Genomic DNA, 19166 nt, shown 5'->3' on the forward strand with positions numbered 1-19166 from the left:
ATTCAGCCTCTTTTTTTTCTGTAACATGTTATTTTTACCAATTGGATAAAAAACTTGAATTTTGAAAATAAATGAGAAATGTGCGTATACTTCAGGTACTCTGGTATCTCTAATTAGCAAATCTGTAAGGTAAAAGCCATTCATGCATGCAATAATACACTCCCAGCATCTCCATTCAGCAGCTGCTCTGAGGCACTTGGAGAAATTTCCTCCTAATGCTTTACAATGATGCTAGAAGAAGGAAAAAAAAAATCTCAAAAGATCTCTGGTGCACAGGACCCTTTTAAAAAAAAAATCCACTGTTATGGATGGAACAGCTTAAAATCTTGGAATAATTAGATGCAGTTTAGCCACAAGAAAGTAATATGTGGAGGAAGAACCCATTGAATCTTTCTCTAGTCAAGGAAAAAAACAGATATCGACCTCTCATCATGAAAACAATAAATTTACAATAATCTTCATACAGAGTAATAAATATCAAGACTTTCCACATATTCATTATGTATCCTATAAAAAAGCCATTTTTTTTCTAGCCACTCCTGTAGTTAGAGAGAAAACCAATTTAAATTGTATTCACTTGGCATCAATGTATTTTAACAGACAATACCATAAACCTGCCTGCCTTCACAGACAATGTATCTTCAGGCTTTTACAGCAAATCTGGAAAATGTCACACTCATATTTAAGCTTTTCCTGCTCTCTCTTGCCTCTTCCCTGTAGTTGCTTGGCTCCTCTTCACCTTTTGTGAATGCAAAGGCTGATTTCATTGCCTCCAGCCAGATAATCTCCGCGACATGTGCCCAGCTGCCATGTGAACCTCATTTCTCAAAGCTTTCCCTTTGTCACATGCACTCAGAAAGATGGCTGCTACCTGGCTGTGTTCAGTACTCTCAACGTCTGTGGAGAAATAAGCTAACCCCTCCATCACTTCACTTAGAAATAATCTCTGATGGATTGCTGGCTAACAGAACAGACAAGCGATGGCCCAGCCCCACATTTCCTAGGTCTCTTTTAATCACCTCAGCAAATTCTTCCCTTAATCAAAACACAGCATGTAGAGGTTTGAAGGGCAATGTGCTTTCCTCCCTTTCATTCACTATAAAGCTAAGCACTAGAGTTGCAAAGAACAGTATGAAATGTCTCATGTCACATAGGAACCAAACCTGGTATTTTTTCCCAATTTTTCATTCACATCTGCACAAGTTTTGATAGCTCAGCTTGTATAGGGTATATTTGTTAATGCAAAGGATACAGCTCTCTCTTCAACACATCCTCATAGCTTAGGGCTTTGAAGGAAGTCTTTTCGGACAGGAATCTATTCTACTGCCATTTAATAACACTAACCAAAGCCTACTGAGAAAAAAATACATTCTCCTCACTGGCAGAAAACAAGAAAAACAGAGACAAGGAGGAGCAGTTTTCAGACATGGTCTCATTTACTAAAGCAGTAAGCCCTCCTTGGCTATGTCCCAAGTTGCCAAGTGGCACAAACTCTCTGATCCTCTCATTGGTTAGTCAAGATGGAGGAGCATCACCACCTTGCAACCTGACTGTTATAATCTTCAGTGACAGCTACTTCTGCTGCCTCTTCCCGGGGCCACTGGTGAGCTCTCTGCTCCCGCAGCAGCCGCCGCTCCTCTCGCCTCTTTAAACGGTTCTGCTGATGCTCCTCTTGCTTGGAGTACTGGAAGCGCTGCAGGAACAGGTCCTTGGCGTATTCGTACAGCTGCACATCCAAGAAATTCAGCTCCTCTATCCTCTGCCTCACATCCTCATCAATGTCCACGTTGGAGGCCCGCGTCACGTTGAGCTGGGTGAATGGGGAAATGAACTTCAGGTTGAAGGTCCTCTCAAAGAGATACTGGGTTTTCCTCTGAAACTCTGTGAGCCCAAAGAAGGCCATGTTTTTCAGATTGTTCTTGGCGCTTTGGAGAAGAATCGTATTTCTTTCACTCTCATTCATAGAAGTCAAGTTGTAGCATCCCACCAGGCTGAGGTCTGCCAGCATGCGCACCTGGCGGTTGTTGGCCAAGTTGTAGGTACAATCCATGAATTCCTGCAAACTGACTCCAGACCAGTCGTCTCCTTCGTAACAGGTGGGCAGCTCGTCTGGTGTTGGGCTTCTTCCATCGCACATATGAAGGGAAGTTTTCCACGTCGCACCCCTCTGGACATGTTTCCACTCACTCAAGTAGCGTGACACAGGATCCCTCAGCATCGTGATGTAATAGAAGTTCCTGAAACATATAATTAAATACAGTTTCAAGATTCAGGGAATTTAATTTGTTTATTTGTCAACAAAAGAGTTACCAGTTACCGAGCAGCACCACCCCCTTTGCTTTTTCCGGTGTAATGTAGGCACTTGTAAGTTACTACTTCTGAGACAGTAAAAAGCTTAGAGCTTCATAAATACTGCGAATAAAACACAAGGTAAATTGGGAGGAGAAAGAGGTGAAAGGAAATAAGCAGATATCAAAGAAATGGAATTACTTTGACCTATCAACTGTCCAGTGATCGTTACTTTACGTAGCAGTTAATTAACTGGATTGTACTCCCCTCTACTTTGAAATGCTAACCCTCAGTAATATCAGAAACAGCGGGAGAAGAAATTTACATCGTCTTGCCACTTCCCTTCTGGATTGAAACATGCAAGGTCCTGCACTTGGGTTGGGGCAATCCCAAGTACAAATAGAGGCTGGACAGAGAATGGATGGAGAGCAGCCCTGAGGAGAAGGACCTGGGGGTGTTGGTTGATGAGAAACTCAACATGAGCCGGCAATGTGCGCTTGCAGCCCAGAAAGCCACCGGTGTCCTGGGCTGCATCAAAGGAAGCGTGGCCAGCAGGTCAAGAGAAAGGATTCTTCCCCTCTACTTCACTCTCATGAGATCTCACCTGGAGTACTGTGTCCAGTTCTGGCACCTTCAACACAGTAAGGACTGGGACCTCTTGGAGTGAGTTCAGAGGAGGGCCTAAAATATGATCAGAGGGCTGGAGCACCTTCCTATGAAGACAGGCTGAGACAGTTGGGGCTGTTCAGCCTGGAGAAGAGAAGGCTCTGGGGGGACCTTAGAGCACCTTCCAGTGCCACTATAAGGTCTCCCCAGAGCCTTCTCTTCTCCTTAAGGGGCATACAGGAAAGCTGGAGGGGACTTTTACAAGGGCTTGTAGTGACAGGATGAAGGGTAACGGCTTTAAACTGGAAGAGGGGAGATCTAGGTTAGACAGTAGGAAGAAATTCTTTACTCTGAGAGTGGTGAGATATCGGAAAAGGTTGCCTAGGGAGGTTGTGGCTGCCCCATCCCTGGAAGTGTTCAAGAGCAGGTTGGATGGGACTTTCAGCAGCCTGGTCTAGTGGGAGGTCTCGCAGTTGGAACTACATCTTTAAATTCCCTTCCAAACCAAACCATTCTATTATTCTATGTCTTGTAAGATGGTAATCCATGCAGTGTTTGGTCAGAAAATAAGAAAGCATGAGCAATTTCATGTGGATGCTGCTAGTCATAAAAATACCATGTGGGAGACTGGCATAAGCCACCTACTTAGGAAGAACCCTATTATTAAATCGGTTGGAATGAAGCTAATGAGACACCCAAAATCCATTCCTATGACTTAATTCTAGACAAGTGCTTGATTGAAATTAGTTACAATCATGTAGTACAGAAGCATTTGTTGATATAAAGATTATCATTATTCAGCCTCACTTGTCAAGAATACAAAAGAAACACCAAGAAATATTGATTTGAAATATGGCAAATAACTGCAGAACTCACATTGTCAGTCCATTTTTTAGCTATTGAATTCAGTTTTTTCATCTATTTATGGCAACCTGAAATGGACTGCAATTGAGTATGCTTCTAGCAGGCTTTCACAGATGGAGGGTTTTTTTCTGAGAAATGTTTTATTCAGTAACAACTCACCTGAATTACAGGGTGGTATCTTAAAGACAAAGCAAACCCAAAATACTTAGAATTTCTGTCAGCTAGAATTACCAGCAGGAAGATTAATGACTAAAATTAACACACGGTCTGGTACAAAAATAGGCTTGTGAGTTTGCATGACTCATCTGACTGCAAACAATCCATTAATAAATCATGAGCCCTAAGATTTCTTAACAGAAGGCTGATACTGGTACCCTTTCTTGAGCCTAGAGAATGATGAAGCAAGCTTGCTGTAGACATGTTACCCTGTAAACAAACCAACACTTTGTGAATGCCATCTCATACACAAGCTAACTCCAGCTAAATGAAAAATCTCAAAATTGCTAATAATTTCCAAGCAATTACCTCTCTTTTTTCAGATATTATCTGTTTTCTGCCACTAAAGATTCCCCAGAGCTTCTCCATAAGCCTCCAGTTTGTCATAAACCCAGATATTTTCCCACATAATGCTAAAAATGCAGATATTTTCCCCTATGCAAACAAAGCAAAAGGGAACAGGGCTGAATGCTTTGTCCTGAGTTCTCCACCTAGAGAATCTACATTATACTTTCCGGAATAAGGTTATGAGGCCAAACTACAGACTATGTCCTGCTGCAGGGTTGTTTCTTGAATTACTATCTAATGGAAACAGCTGTTTCATGGATTATTTCACAGCAGAAGGATTACAGGGATGGATATAAACCAGGGAGTGCCATGGATGTATTTTATTGTCAATTGCATTGGAAGCCATGATTTGTATCAGATGATATTCTGAAGAATGGTATTTCCAAAATAATGTGGGGCTTGGGTTTTCTGGCTGCCACTCATATATGACCAAACTGCACTTCAGCTGTTTTGAACCACTTCAGTCTCTTACACAGCCCACATCAATAGTGAACCCAAGGATCACATAACCATCCCTAGAAAGGTATTTCCAAAATCCCTCTTCAGCACTCCTGCAGAGCAGGGATGACCAGAAATCTTTCTGTGTGTTCTGCAGTATAAATCCACTGTGAAAAAAACGCTATCTTTAAGCACTTCCAGTATAACTTTCCCTTCTCAGACTTTCCCATCTCATACGTTCCATGTATGAGAGCACATTAACAATCACTTTCCAACTAATGGGACAAAAATGCGGACTCATTTCATTAGTGTTGTGCAGATAAGGCAGCCCAACTCTCACATACCCATCAGCTCTGAGCAAAAGACACCATTGTTGCAACATCCAGCAGGCAGTGTTTGGGTTGTGGCAGAACATGATTGAAGCTCCAACAGGGCAGAAATACCCCAATAAATAAATAAATAATAAAATGGACAAAGATTCAAAGGCAGCTGCCAACATCTACTTTGACAGAGACTTGGCATTGGCTTAGTCCTTGTATTTTTGCCCCTCTTCTCTTTGGATAATTTTAGATGTTGATATGTAGTAACAGATAGGTTTAAAAGTTGCTCTTGACAATTATTTATACATCTAATATAGTTCTGTCTTCCCTCACCCATCTCCAGCAGCTCCAGTCAGGCATGACTCAGCTCAACAACAATTAACAAAAATATCTCCTTTGCATCCATCATTTCCATTTCTTCCCTGGATATGTAAACGCATTTGATGTGCAATAAACAGGAGTATGAAGCAAATGCAGGGAAATGAGAACAGTGCCTTTTTGTATAACATCTGCAGCTTCTCGTGTGTAGACTGGGTGAGGAACTTTCACCAGTTTGTTGCTGCTCCTCTTTGTGACTACCTGACTTCTGCATCTGTTTTTGCTATCCTGATCAATTTCCTTCTGGTTCGTGCATCTTTCAGAGTCTTGCCTTCTTGTGTCATCAGCTGAATGGGTTCTTTACCTGCTAGACAAGCTTTAAGAGCAGCCTGTTATATGCTTAGTTTCCAAGGCACTAATAACTGAGTGCAGCCATCCCTGCCACATTCACAGTTTACAACCTTCTGTTTAACCTTCTGTTCAGGACTCTGTCAGCCCTTTAACCAATCTGAGGCTGAAAGACTTTAAGGTTTCTTCCACCTGATTTTGGGCACTGTCCAGACGACACAGTTGCAACGCTACGCAGAGGGCTGGGGGATGCTGTGCAGCACTTATGGCACAAATTTTTCTTTCAGGGAAAAGGATGACATGTCTCTAGAATAAGTTTATAAGCAAAAATACGTAGGTCATGCATGCTTGTTTCAGTTGGAAAATTATAAAAATTATCTTGGGAAATTGCTTTTGAATGTTGACATTTATGGATTAAATACGGCAGCATTTCAGAGCTCTCAGTGCCTAACGAATGGCTGAGGAGTCAGCTAATAATAAAAACAAGAAGCACTTCATAAAAACATGAAACTGGGGATAGCCTCCAGTCTCCCCTGTCTTCTCTGTTAGAAGAGCACCAAGTCAGCTGCATACTGAGCGTGCCTGAGCTACTCTGAACACAGACATCCACTTGTTCTGGTTGGTATAAATGACCCCCTTCCATCAGCCACGCTAGCACTTGTGTGGCTACATGAAGCTCCACAGCTACTCACTGTGGGAAATACTCAGCAAAGAATTAAGTAATAACTTCTGCTACCCTCTTTGACAAAGCAAACTCATCACAGACTTACTGGCTTCATTTCAAAGGACTCCCATCATCGATTACTCAAACTGCTGTCACAGACACCCTCAGTGCTTAAAGGCAAGCCAAGCAGAATATACTGACACGTCAGTGAGAAGATGCTTTCCACAGAACATTCCAAATCCATTAAAACCTATACCAATTATATCTATATCTATATCTGTATCTGTATCTATACACTTGCATCTAACCTACAGCTATATATACAAGCGTGTGAGTGCATGTGTATGTATAAAAATTTAAATGGGAATCTGGCCATGAGCTGCAGTTGCCAACGGAAGGAAAATTAGAGCAAAGGCATAGTGTGCATTTGCCAATGTATCCTGTGACTGTCTATATAAACACACTGACATCTACAAACAGTTCCGCTCACATCTCACAAACCACTAGGCACAATGTAAACACCTCCTGAAAGGATATTCATACAACTTCCTCAGAGGAAACAACCTCTTTTTGTGCATAATGTACAGAAATTAATGGGTTATCGAAGTCACTGCTACGGGATGGCTGATTTTTTTGACAGATGCTAAGCTCCATGATGGTCAGGGCAAGGGTCTGATGATCCGTGCAAGGGCCCAAAGAAGCACTGGTGTCAAGTGTGGCTGCATAAGAGTTAAAAAAAAGCACTTGGGAATTCACAAGGCTCTAGTCCCACCCGCATGAAATCCGGTCTCTTCATTAGCATTAGGCAAAGAAAACCATTAATTAATAGAACAGCTAAAATGAGCTTCTAGGCATAACCTAAGAACACGTATTTCTTTCACATTATATGGCATTTGAATATTAAACCTATAATCTTACATTAATTCTTCAGTAGTACTGCTCTGGTTTAAAAATTAATTTCAGAGGAGCAGACTGATATAAGTGAAGGTGATCCCAAACCAGGGCATTTTGCCTCCTCTATCACCATGGAACAGACGTCCCAGCTGAAGGAGACTTACTAAGCACAGGAAGGATCACCACACATCGAGAACAAAAGCATCCTGGAGGGCCTCCTGAGGAAGAAGCATGAGTGGCATCTTCTCTGTCCCTGTCTGTCTCATGTGGAGCAGCCAGCACAAGGGGAGATGACACAGCACTCTCAGAGGCTCAGAGTAGAGAATAAACAAGTTATTCCCCTCTTCTTTCGAAGTGTGAGGCAGGACCTTACATGGTGCAAGGAGTGATGAGATTCATAAGAGGAGAATAGTGTACTCATAGCAGCTGATGCAGAGACGGAGGGATATTTGAGGTGGAGAAAAAGAGTCACTGTAGAATATTTTGGAAGACACGAACAGACAGAAGAAAGAAGAATCAAAATGACTGAAAAACCCAGGTGCATCATAAAACCATCCATGTTCTGGTTTTTCCTGGTAGCGAGGAAAATAAAAACCCTGGTGAAGTACATAACCCAAATGGAGACTAGAGGTAAGCAGCTTTAACCCTGGAAGTGAGTGTGCTCTTGAGGAAAGGCCTGAAATACTCAGCAAAAGCCAGCCTGGCAGCATGCTTCTGCTAACCATGGAAGTCATGGCAAGATGAAGCATTAAGAAGGATCATCCTTATGTGAACAGAAGCCTTATGCTTCCCAGTTTTATCCAGAAGCCCACATTGTCAGAGGCAGTAACAGACTTAACCACTGATCAGCAACCTCTCTTCAGGAGAAGTACAGTCAGTATGAGTAACAGTGAAGAGAAGAGGGTTAACAGATGAAATAAATACACAGACCAAAGGGCCATGAAGATGATCAAAGAGCTGGAGCACCTTTGCTATGAAGACAGGCCAAGAGAATTGGGGCTGCTCAGCCTGGAGAAGAGAAGGCTCCAGGGAGACCTTACAGTCTTCCACTACCTGAAGGGACATACAGGAAAGCTGGGGAGAAACCTGTCACCAGAAATTACAGTGAGAGGACAAGGGGTAACAGTTTTAAACTGAAAGAGTTTAGGTTAGACATCAGGAAGAAATTATTTACCATGAGGGTAGTAAGGTGCTGGAATAGGTTGCCTAGGGAGCTTGTGGATGCCTCATCCCTGAAGGTGTTCAAGGCCAGGTTGGATGAGCCCTTGTGCAGCCTGGTCTAGCAGGAGGTGTCCCTGCTCATAGCAGGGAGGTTGGAACCTGATGATCTTTAAGGTCCCTTCCAATATTAACCATTCTATGATTCTGTTCTAGGATTCAGTACATGAATTAGGGAATAAGAGCATGCAACAAGGATGGTGGAGGGAGGCAGACAGCAAAGAAACATTGCTGGGCTGATCTGAACTGATCAAATCACCCTGGCATAATGCAGATGTATCAGCTCATGGCTGGCAGCATTACTGTGCAGGGTGTCACTGCATCTATGCTATGCTTAATTTATAGACAGGCTGCCCAAAGGAACGAGAACTGACTGTACACTTCTTAATCATGCAGGAAGCATCAGACAGCTCACCCACCAAGCCAGACACGCAGACTCCATCTAGCCCACAAACTTTTGCAAAGATGATGCAGCAACAGCACATAGGTTTCTTCAGCTTCGCATCTGTCACAGGATGCTAGACCACTGTGAGTTGTCAACAACTTGTCACTGACTTCAGCAGAGTTAAATAAAAAACCACCAAAACCCCTTGAATTTTGAGATACAAAATCTAAATATTTTAGATTTTGCTCTGAGTTTTTGTCCCATGGCTCTGAATCCAATGAGAAGAAAACTGGCCACTGTTTCCTATTTCCAAACTGGTCACAAGATTCTGGTTGTTAACTACACTTTTTGTTATCCCAGTGACATATAGTGCAGCTAAGTCTGTAGGACATGTCTGCTCAGAGAAGGGACTGAATACAGCTTCCTGGGCAAGACATGTAAATGCAGTGGTCTATATATAAGCTACATGTCTAAGAAACCTCAGAAGCCAGCAGGGAGCTGCTGAGCCCAGGTAAGGGTGTGTGTCCAGAGAGGGACGTAGCTGGCTAAGGGTAGGTGCCAGCTCTGGCATGAGCAGTATCACTTCAGAGGCTGCCCATGCATTGCCTTGTGTAGCCTGACCACAATGGAAGCTAAGATACCTGTTAACTTGGAGATGTCTACATCATAAGCACCAACATACAGGTGTCTCCATCTGTAAGGTGAACCCCATGCCTGGAGTCAAAGGCTCCCTTGACTGCACAGACATATTCACAGAGTGAAAATTTCAGGCCAACCTCAAAAACCAACAAGCAAAGTAATATTTTGTAATGACTGAGAAATAAGTACAGAGAACCTCAGATTCATGACTTTTTGTACCTGTGACATACACTGCTCACGTTAAGGTATCTCTTTCTAATCATGTTTTTGGAGCTGGATCATTCACAGAATCATAGAATGGTTTGGGTTGGAAAAGACATTAAAGATCTATTAGTTCCCATCCCCCTGCATGGGCAGGGACACCTCCCACTAGATCAGGTTGCTCAAAGTTCTATCCAACCTATCCCTGAACACTTCCATGGATGGGGCAGCCATAACTTCCCTGGGCAACCTGTTCCAGTGTCTCACCACCCTATTCTGTCACTACAGAATTTACTCCTAATGTCTAAGCTAAAACTCCCCTTTTCCAGTTTAAAGTCATCACCCCTCACCTTTTCACTACATGCCCTTATAAAAAGTCCCTCCCCAGCTTTCCTGTATCCCCTTCAGGCACTGGAAGGCCACTCAAAGGTCTCCCTGGAGCCCTCTCTTCTCCAGGCTGAACAGCCCCAACTCTATCTCTTCCCTTTACTTCTCAAAGCAAATGTAAGTTTAAAGTAACTTTTGTACTATTTCACACAAATCTCCAAGCCAGCAGTTAGGAAATCAGCCTTCATTTTGTTTTCCTTGCTGATATATCAGCATATCATTTAGACAGGGGGAGGCCTTGGAGTCTGACAGCTGGGGTTTTATTTCTGGTTCTGGATAGCAAAGGAAGTTGCTCCAGATGTGGATGTACACTTGTGATGACAAAGTCCATTACAGACAAGAGAAATATGGTGTTTGGGCACTGGAAGCATTTAAGAAATGGGAAACCTCCCATTTCATTCCATTTTAGCAGAGATACTCCCTGTCACCAACTTCAGTTTCCTTCACATTAAACTGCTATTTTAGAACTCATCGTAAAAGTCGTGGTTTTTCTGTTTAGAAATGGCAAGGCCTTTTTATTCCTAAATATCCCCTGAAATATCAAATTAAATTCTGTACACATGCTATCAGAAAACCCCCAGGAAGGCTTTCCAACATTTTTATTTTTATTTTTATTTTATGGCTGTTGATCAGATGATTAGTGTTGATCAGATGATTGAAGAATGCCAGATGACAGAGTGTCATTAGAGATCGCTCACTCTCCGACATCAAACAACTTTTAACAGCAGAGATTTAGGGTAATCCAGAAGGTTAGAAGGAAGGGAGTGAAGTTGTAGCAACACAAATGCTACATGCACAACATTAAGAATTTTTCCACCTAAAGACTCTAACTTTCCTTGAAGCGAATCTAGGGCAAATTCAACAATGGTGTAGAGCTGTGCAAGGATACGAGAGGAAATGGCCTCAAGTTGCACCATGGGAGGTTTAGACTGGATATCAGGAAAAATTCCTTTACTGAAAGGGTTGTCAGGCACTAGAACAGGCTGTCCAGAGAAATGGTGGAGTCACCATCTGTGGAGATGTTAAAAAAACATATAGACATGGCACTTCAGGACAGGGTTATTTGGCATGGTGGTGTTGGGCTGATGGTTGGACTTGATGATCTTAGAGGTCTTTTCTAACCTTAATGATTGTATAATTATAAGATTGTATAAGAAGAGCGAGATGCTAGCACATAGCACTGGTTTAAATTTATATTATTTAGAGAAAAGATTAAAAATCCAGCACTCCACCTGTACTGCAAACAGTGGTAAAAGCCACATTTGGGGAGGCTATTTTATTTTATTTTATTAAATATTGAAGAGATGAAGACAACTGGCTTGGGACTATGCAAACTGAGAATTTTCTTTTAAACCACTGTAGGCTTCTGGAGTTAAGATCTGTGATTTTGTACTTTTTAAAAGTTATGAATAAACATAATAATAATAATAATAGCATTTTCTACATATCATATTGCCAACCCCCCTTCAAAATAATTAGTGAAAATTGAATTCAGGACCTACTGCTGCAAAAGGGAATTGGGAGTGCTAAGACTTTTTTTCTTGAGATAGGAGAACATAAATTTGTGAGGACACAGATTTTAATGAAGTATTTCAAAGACATGTATTAGGATGTTTGGACCAACGGCAGCCTTCACGTACCTAAGAGGTCAGTGAGAAGTTGGAGTCAGGCTCTTCACTGACATGCATGGTGGGATAATGAGAGACAAGAGCAATAAATTGAAATAGGGAGGATATATGGAAAATAATTTTCACTATGAGAAGAATAAGCATTGGGAAAGCTTTGCCCAAAGAAGCTGTGTGCCCTCCATCTTGGAGGTTTTGAAAACTCAGCTGGACAGAGCCCTGAGCAACTCCTTGGGAGCTCAGTGGTAACCCTGCTCTAAGCAGGGAGTTGACCAGAGACCTCCTGAGGTCCCTTCCAGCCCCAGAGGTTCTCTGATTCTGCAAGACAGTGCAGAGATGTACAGTCCTGTCTGAAAATACATCAAACCAGAGACAACCCTCTAACTACATCACACCTATTCTCTCTTGCCTTCTCCTGGCTACCCCAGGCAGAGTACAGGGAGTACTGTACAGAGACAGAGTACAGTGCTTTGCCTTTTTAGGAGATTTAGTTTTATCTATATATGATTTTAACTAGGGCTTTAAAACTTCAAATCAGTACACCCTGAATTATTAAGCAACTTCATGAATATTTATTTCAATGATACTTTGTTCAATATAGAGTATCTGGAAATTGGAGAGGACACTGCAGCAACTACATGTCTCTAAAGAAATTACTTCTGTTCACAGGTATCAAGTGTAGATCTTGAACAGCTCCTAGACTAATGAAATGATGTAGCTACCCATGATTTTAATCCCAGTATTTTAGCAAATGCACACGAACAGCATACAAATAAGTGTGAGCTTTCTAAGCTAATACAGGTTTTTCCTGTGTGTTGGTTTTAGGATTTAGGCATAAACTTTCAAATACAGAGCATAAAATTTGGCATCTAAATCTATATTTAAACACGTAGATAAACTCAGCCTCATTGCCACCAAAGAAAATACACAGTAGTAGGAGCTAAGGATGCTCAGTTACCCAGTGTGGTCTGATGATTTATTTAGCAAAAGTAGGCTCCCAGAGCCATGAGAGTGCCCTTCTCTTCCAGCACAGATAACATAACTTTATTATTCCCCTTCATAAAACATCCTAGCCCCTTCTGAAACATCCTCTTCATGAAACTTCTCCTGTTGCAAAGAGCTTGTGAAGGCTGTTTCACATGTTTAGGAACACAAGTTTCATTCCCAGAATAAACTTGTTCCTGGTCCACTTACATCTACCTAGCTGTTCTTGGGTTAACACTGCAATCACATCAAGAGGATTCATAAATGTTACATCAGAGAAGGAGAAATGGCATTTAAGTTGGAGATCAGAAAGCAATCACATCAGCTTTCCTTTTACAAAGCTGTACAGGTTGTTATTGACTTCTCTGATAAGACAAGCCAGAAGTGACCATCCTGCAGTCCCCCAAACCCTTTTGGTCACGCTTTAGTTCGCTCTACCCAGGGACACACCCCGGCTTTTCCAACATCTCAGCCTTCCATGCTGGCTTTTGATCGGAGGCCCACAGGAGTTAGCAGTGCTGGAAGCTCCTGAGATTGCTTCTGTATTTTTGACCACACAAGCAGCTCCTCCTGACATTTGACCTTGCACAACTTCCCATTTCACTATACATGGCTAGAATTGGGCACATATCACATGAGGCCTCAAAGGTGCCTTGTACAATAAATGTTTCCTTATCTCTACTAGCAATGTATGTTCTGATACACCCTCATACTGTGTTCAGGTTTTTACAGGGCCAGATTTACTTGTGAAGCTCATACTCACAGTCACTGGCTAATACATAGAGGTCTTTCCACTCTCCCCGTTTCAGCTGAAAATCACACAGCTGAGAGAAAATCTGCTTCTGCTGGCCTCAAACACATGATCTTGCACATTGCGCTACCAAACTTCATTCTGCCTCTTTTCCTGAAATCCTCAAGGTGTTAAAGCAAATTTCATTAACATACTTCAGCTTTTTGTGCCAACATCATTAATGAAAACATGAAACAGGATCAGACCTAGGACCAGGCCTGAGGAAATTCATTAATAACTTTTCTTTAGACCAGAAAGTTCCTCCTTCAGCACACCCCATTTTGTTACCAGCTTCATTTCCACCAGAAAATTATTACGCTCAGCCTCATGTTTTCTGCCTCGTATAATCACTTTGCAGATGCTGCTTGAACAAATACTTTATTGAAAGTAAATTCCCCTTCCCTTATCAGACATAGATGCTGGGTATTTACATGTCTCAGCCCAAAGGCTGAGAGTGGTGGCCCCAGCTTTGCTGCGCATGAGAACAGAAAAAACAGTTAAGATGGGAAAACGACAACTTATTTGAGAGCAAAGTGGTTGGGAATAAAAATGTACAGATTAAGTGATTTGATGGAAAAACAAATCTGCCACTTTCCATCAAACAACCTTGATACAAATTGTAAATAATTTCTTGATGAGACACAAATCTCACAAAGTTCCCTCCAGAGGTTTTTGTTCTTTGCCTAAATTGCTTCAAGCTCTGTTGTTCTAAGTGTTTTTTAAATTGCTGAAAGGAGTGAAGGAGTGGTTGTTCTGTGAAGTACATGCATAATGAAAACCTCATGCTTGTAAGAGACAGCACGTGAGAACACAACGGAGGAAATACTATTCAAAAACAATAAATACATATAATGGTCATAATATTCTTTAAAGATACTGTATGCAAGACCATGCATGCCCTTGTGCCAGAGAGAATAGTAAATCCTTTGTGATGAGGACTGGCAAAGGAGGAATCCGTTGTTCACATGGCCCCCACTCTACTTCATCCCTATTGTGCACAGATCATTGCTGTGCCTCAAAGAACCACAGAAATCTGGAGACTGTGTAACAACTTTACTAAAAACCATCTGTTTCTCCTGTCTCTGCCTTTGCTGTGTCACTGCACAGAAGGGAAAAAATGAAATAAGGAGGTATTTGCACTACTGTGCTCTCTGCCTCTTCCCAGTGCTGCCTCTAGCCCCACCTTGGAGAGGAACCTGAACCTGCCTTTCTCAGAGAGATGTTATGAGTACAGGAGAGACAAGCTAAGGGCATGACCTCCAGCACCAAGCAGCAGCAAGAAACAGGGACTGGCCAGAGAAAAGAAAAGTGATGACAGGCAAGGGACAAGAGAACAGCAAATCTGGAGACAGCACAGCACGAGGGACCTGCAGTTTGATCTTGTTTTGCCAGCTTAGCTTCCAAGGGTTACAGAAACCAGGCTGGGAAGGGACCTTCCTGATCAAGTCTGATGCCTTTAATCACGGTTAACAGTTTAGCATGACAGGATTTGTGAAATATCCCTTTGCACAAAGGACAAACCACAAAACCCTCCTCACTATCATGTTGCGGTCTCTGAGCAGCTGCCAGCTAGCTTAGAGCAGGTTCCTGTTTCAGGAGCAGTCTCCCCAGAGCAGGTCACTGCCTGGGTGATGGAGCAAGCATGTAGCTCCAATGCAAAGAGAAGGAAACAGACTCCTGTCTATTCAGTAATTTAAAAAACACAAGGACTTTTGTCACAGTTATAAAGAAAAACACACATATGTGCTTTCATGCAGAACTATGGGGGATCTGTTACCAGAAGAGTCTGAGCTGCCTGCAAGAATGCAGGTTTCAAATAGCCCCTGAAAAGACAAATAAACCCTTAAATCTTCTGACATTTATATTTCAGTCCACTTTTGTTAGGTCTGAAACAGTGCAAAAATATTTATGTTAAATTCAGCTACAAGATTTATGTTCATCCTCTTTCTCATTTTTAAAGAAGCTGCTGCTATCCCATTTTATTATTAAGTTAGGTAAGATAAGCAGCAAGGACCGCCCCAGTGTTCCTTTGTAGCTGGCTTCACTGGAAACCAAGGGTGTGTCTCAAGTGGCAGGCATCCAGGCTCCTTTCCTAACTGAGCCACCTGAGATTTCCCCCTAGTAGCTCTCTTCCAAATCTGGGATGCTCAGATCAAAGTTCCATGGGTTTTTTCACTGCAACTCATTTTGAATCAGTACCCTAATTCTGCTCAATTAATAAAGTAATTAACAATAAAAAGGCCCAGTAATTGAAATCCCTTTGAAAGTACATCAATTTATTCTCTCTGTGCTTTGCCTCAAGTCTTTGTTAATTCTGACATAAAACATAATGACCATAAGTTATAAATTATCATTACAAAATGCAGGCATCATAAACATTCTCCTGTCCTACATGCCAAGTGTCTAAAGCATGAAGTATTGGTCATAAATTTTGAGATTTTACTTCCCATAAAGTAAACAATATGAATATTAAAGAATTTCAGGTGATTCTACTGATGAAAACACTGTAAGAGCAGTCTTTCCTGTTTATTCATTAAAACAATTCCCAAAAGCTAAGGAAACTGTACAGCTGTAAGAAAAAAAACCACTAATTTTGTTTCTCCTAACCTTTCTCTTTTCGTGAAACAACTGCACAGTTTTTCCTGTAAGACATTAAGTAAGCAAATGATGGGGTATTTCAGTAGAATACCTAAAAGACAGACGACTGACTTACCATTTCACACTGCACATTGTGTTTGCACTCAAATTCTTGATAGGATCTAATTAAATCCGCTAATCTTTGCTATGTGAATAATACAGCTCAAAGCTACAAGCAAAACTGCATCTTCCCAACCACTGACCTAACAGATTTCTTTCCACGTCAGTTCAGACTATGTATATGTGTGTGTGTGTATATATATATATATACAGACACAAAATCTCCACAAGGGGGCCCTCTTATCTTCCCCAAATCTCAGCAAAAAGTTTACCTTGTTTCCCAAAATCTGATCTTATAAAGCTTATGGCATCTTAGAAAAAAGTTTTTACCAACTGGAATTTATTTAATGATAGAATTCTATACAGAAAAGCCTGTAATTTGCATGGGAATCAATTTTTATGTACATTTTCCATTACATACCTGGCATGGAGAGAACTTTGATAAAGCTTTTCACAGTTTACTACTTGCAATAACCAGGCAAGATGAGACCTTTCACACACACACGCACACACAGACACGCAGAGTCAGCTCTCACTGCCAAGGTGAGACAGGCTGACTCTATATTATATTGCAATTTGCTGGGTAAGCTCAAAGTAAGCTACTATTAGGGATTTCAGCTCTGTGTGACTGCATCCCCTAGGCACAAATTTAAGGTACAAATGGTATTAAAGTTATTTGCACTGTCCTGCCAACTCCCAGCAGATAAGGGAAACAAATCTTGGGTGGGATACTTTGTTATTTGCTTAATATTCTGGATGCTTTATGGAAACAGTGTTGTATGCCTGCATCTTCTTAACTCAATTGTACCTCAGTGAGGTTTCCATTACTTACCATCGCTTTGACCTCAGAATACCTGACACAAATTGGACGACCTCAAACCTGTCTGACCTCAAATCTTAACAAATCAAGCCCATGGGGCACATGCCAAGCTACGAACTGCACTGTACTACTATCAGCTGTAGGTGCCATGCTCTGAGAAAGAAGGTAGTAAGATGAAATAGAGCAGCCTACGCTTCTAACCTCCGGCTTTTATGGGGGATTCTTTATCTTTTGGCAAAACTAGCAAGTGACTTATGTGAATTCAGCCTTGCAGATACAGCACAAACCCACCGATTCGCTAGCTCGTTCGAGTAAATCTCTGCCCCTTGATCTGCAGTGCAAACTTGAAGTTTGCACGACCGCTTGGCAATGCTGCCATACGACATGGTCGTGTTTATCCAGTGCCAATGCCAGAGCTCAGGCTGCTGTGATACTTGTGCATTCAGGTAAAAGAAAAGGTGCTGATGGAACTCCATGTGAATTACCGGCTGCAGCAAGTCATTGGGGATGCCTTTGGCTCTGCAACCCTTCTCCAGAATTAACAAATCATAATCAATGAAGCACATCTGTACACTGGAGGAAAAGTACTTCCCAATCCCTTCAGGCCATGAACTGACTACTTGAAGCATGACATTTGATTAGCCATATCAAATCATTTATATATGAAAGTTGTTAAGGGCCATGAAGCCATCCAGCCTTCATTAAAATCCAGCCACATTCTCTGAGCTGATGTTCCCACTCGTCTTCCTTTTTGTCTGTAAACACAAGGAGGATTTTTTTTTTTTTTAACTGTGGGTTGTAATCTTTGCAAATTAATTATTGCAAAGTAACCTTCTTTCCTTACATTAGTGCAGCAGACTGTTGCCATACCCTCTCTCATATGCAAATAGGTCAGGCTTCCTAGTCTTTCCCCAAAGAGATATTTGACATTGAAACTCAACATGATCCAGCCAGGGAAACAGTCTGCAGGACTTTATTCTAAAATGTATCTCTCATGGAAATTAATGAACATCTGTGCAGACACTGAACGTGAATTCAAGCAGCAGAAACAAAACTCATCTGAGATTCAGTATAAGGTCCAGGAACACCTGGACCTTAAGGAACTTTGTAAGGATCATTTTTAAGGATCTTCATCTTTGCTACCTGAGGATTTCTCCCCTTTCCTTTGAAGAGCCAGAGTGGTTTTCAGGTCACAAACTTATCTTGCTCTAAAGGAAATGGGATGATAACAGCATTATGAAAGGTATTTCTGTGTTAACAAAGAATAAAGTTGCTGATGTGTAGCCTAAGTAACACAAATATTTGAATATGAAACACAACTGACCCTATAAATTGCTTTCTTTTTCATACAGAATATTATTGTCAATAGAATCCAACCGTGATCGAAATAGGAAAGCAGAATTCAGCTTAAAATGTCATATTAACATTTTTCTACAGTTGTTAGGATTTCAATGTTTGTGTTGCTTATCTTATGGAGTAGATTTCTTAGTCTGGGTCAATCTTATTTTTAATACACATGCTGAATATTACAATGTTTTACATCAATTAATACCTGTGATTTAAAAAAAGGAATCTCACCATAGTTTCCTGAGCAGCAACCTGCCTAGAAGATGAGCTACCTGCCTAGTAAAAATAGCCAAAAAAAGAAAAGGATGCAAACTAATCTGTTTCTGCTTTTTTTGCTTTGAAGATGTTACATTTCAAAGGGCTTTTTCTAAGGCAAAATTTTTGTTTATAATTGTATCATTTTTCATAGGTGACAAAACTATGCCTCCCAATAGTCTCACCAAGTGCTGTTTAGCACTTGTATCTCCACTCTCCATCTTGTGATAGCAGCTGCTGTGTGTTCAGGCTAAACTATGGCTCTGCCTAGATGAAAAGGAAGCTTTCATGCACATAGACCTTTATTCGTGACACTTTAATTTTCTCCACGGCCTTAATAAATACACCAGCATTAAGCATACTCATGCAAACCACAGCTCCAAAAATAACTCACTGCAGACGTTCAGACATTTATTCCACCTTGATTCCAGTAACACCATTCTTACTGCTAGGAACAATGACTAGAACAGGCAGGGATTTATTATCGGAAAAATCACACGTGGAAAAGCAGCA

The 19166-nt window shown here is 41.4% G+C and overlaps 1 protein-coding gene across 1 annotated transcript in view; it reads right to left on the reverse strand.

Annotated features, from left to right (window-relative positions):
* Positions 1–1258: 1258 nt before the first annotated feature.
* The window catches only part of HS6ST3 (heparan sulfate 6-O-sulfotransferase 3), a 41359-nt gene continuing 23451 nt past the window's right edge, over positions 1259–19166 (reverse strand). Inside the window, exon 4 of the mRNA XM_010006351.1 lies at positions 1259–2237. Within this exon, the coding sequence (XP_010004653.1) occupies positions 1532–2237 (706 nt within the window). The 3' untranslated portion in view covers positions 1259–1531. The remainder of the gene's footprint in view (positions 2238–19166) is intronic.

Source organism: Chaetura pelagica, unplaced genomic scaffold (genome assembly GCF_000747805.2).
Source record: "Chaetura pelagica isolate M959 unplaced genomic scaffold, ChaPel_1.0 scaffold29, whole genome shotgun sequence".
Lineage (NCBI taxonomy): Eukaryota > Metazoa > Chordata > Aves > Apodiformes > Apodidae > Chaetura > Chaetura pelagica.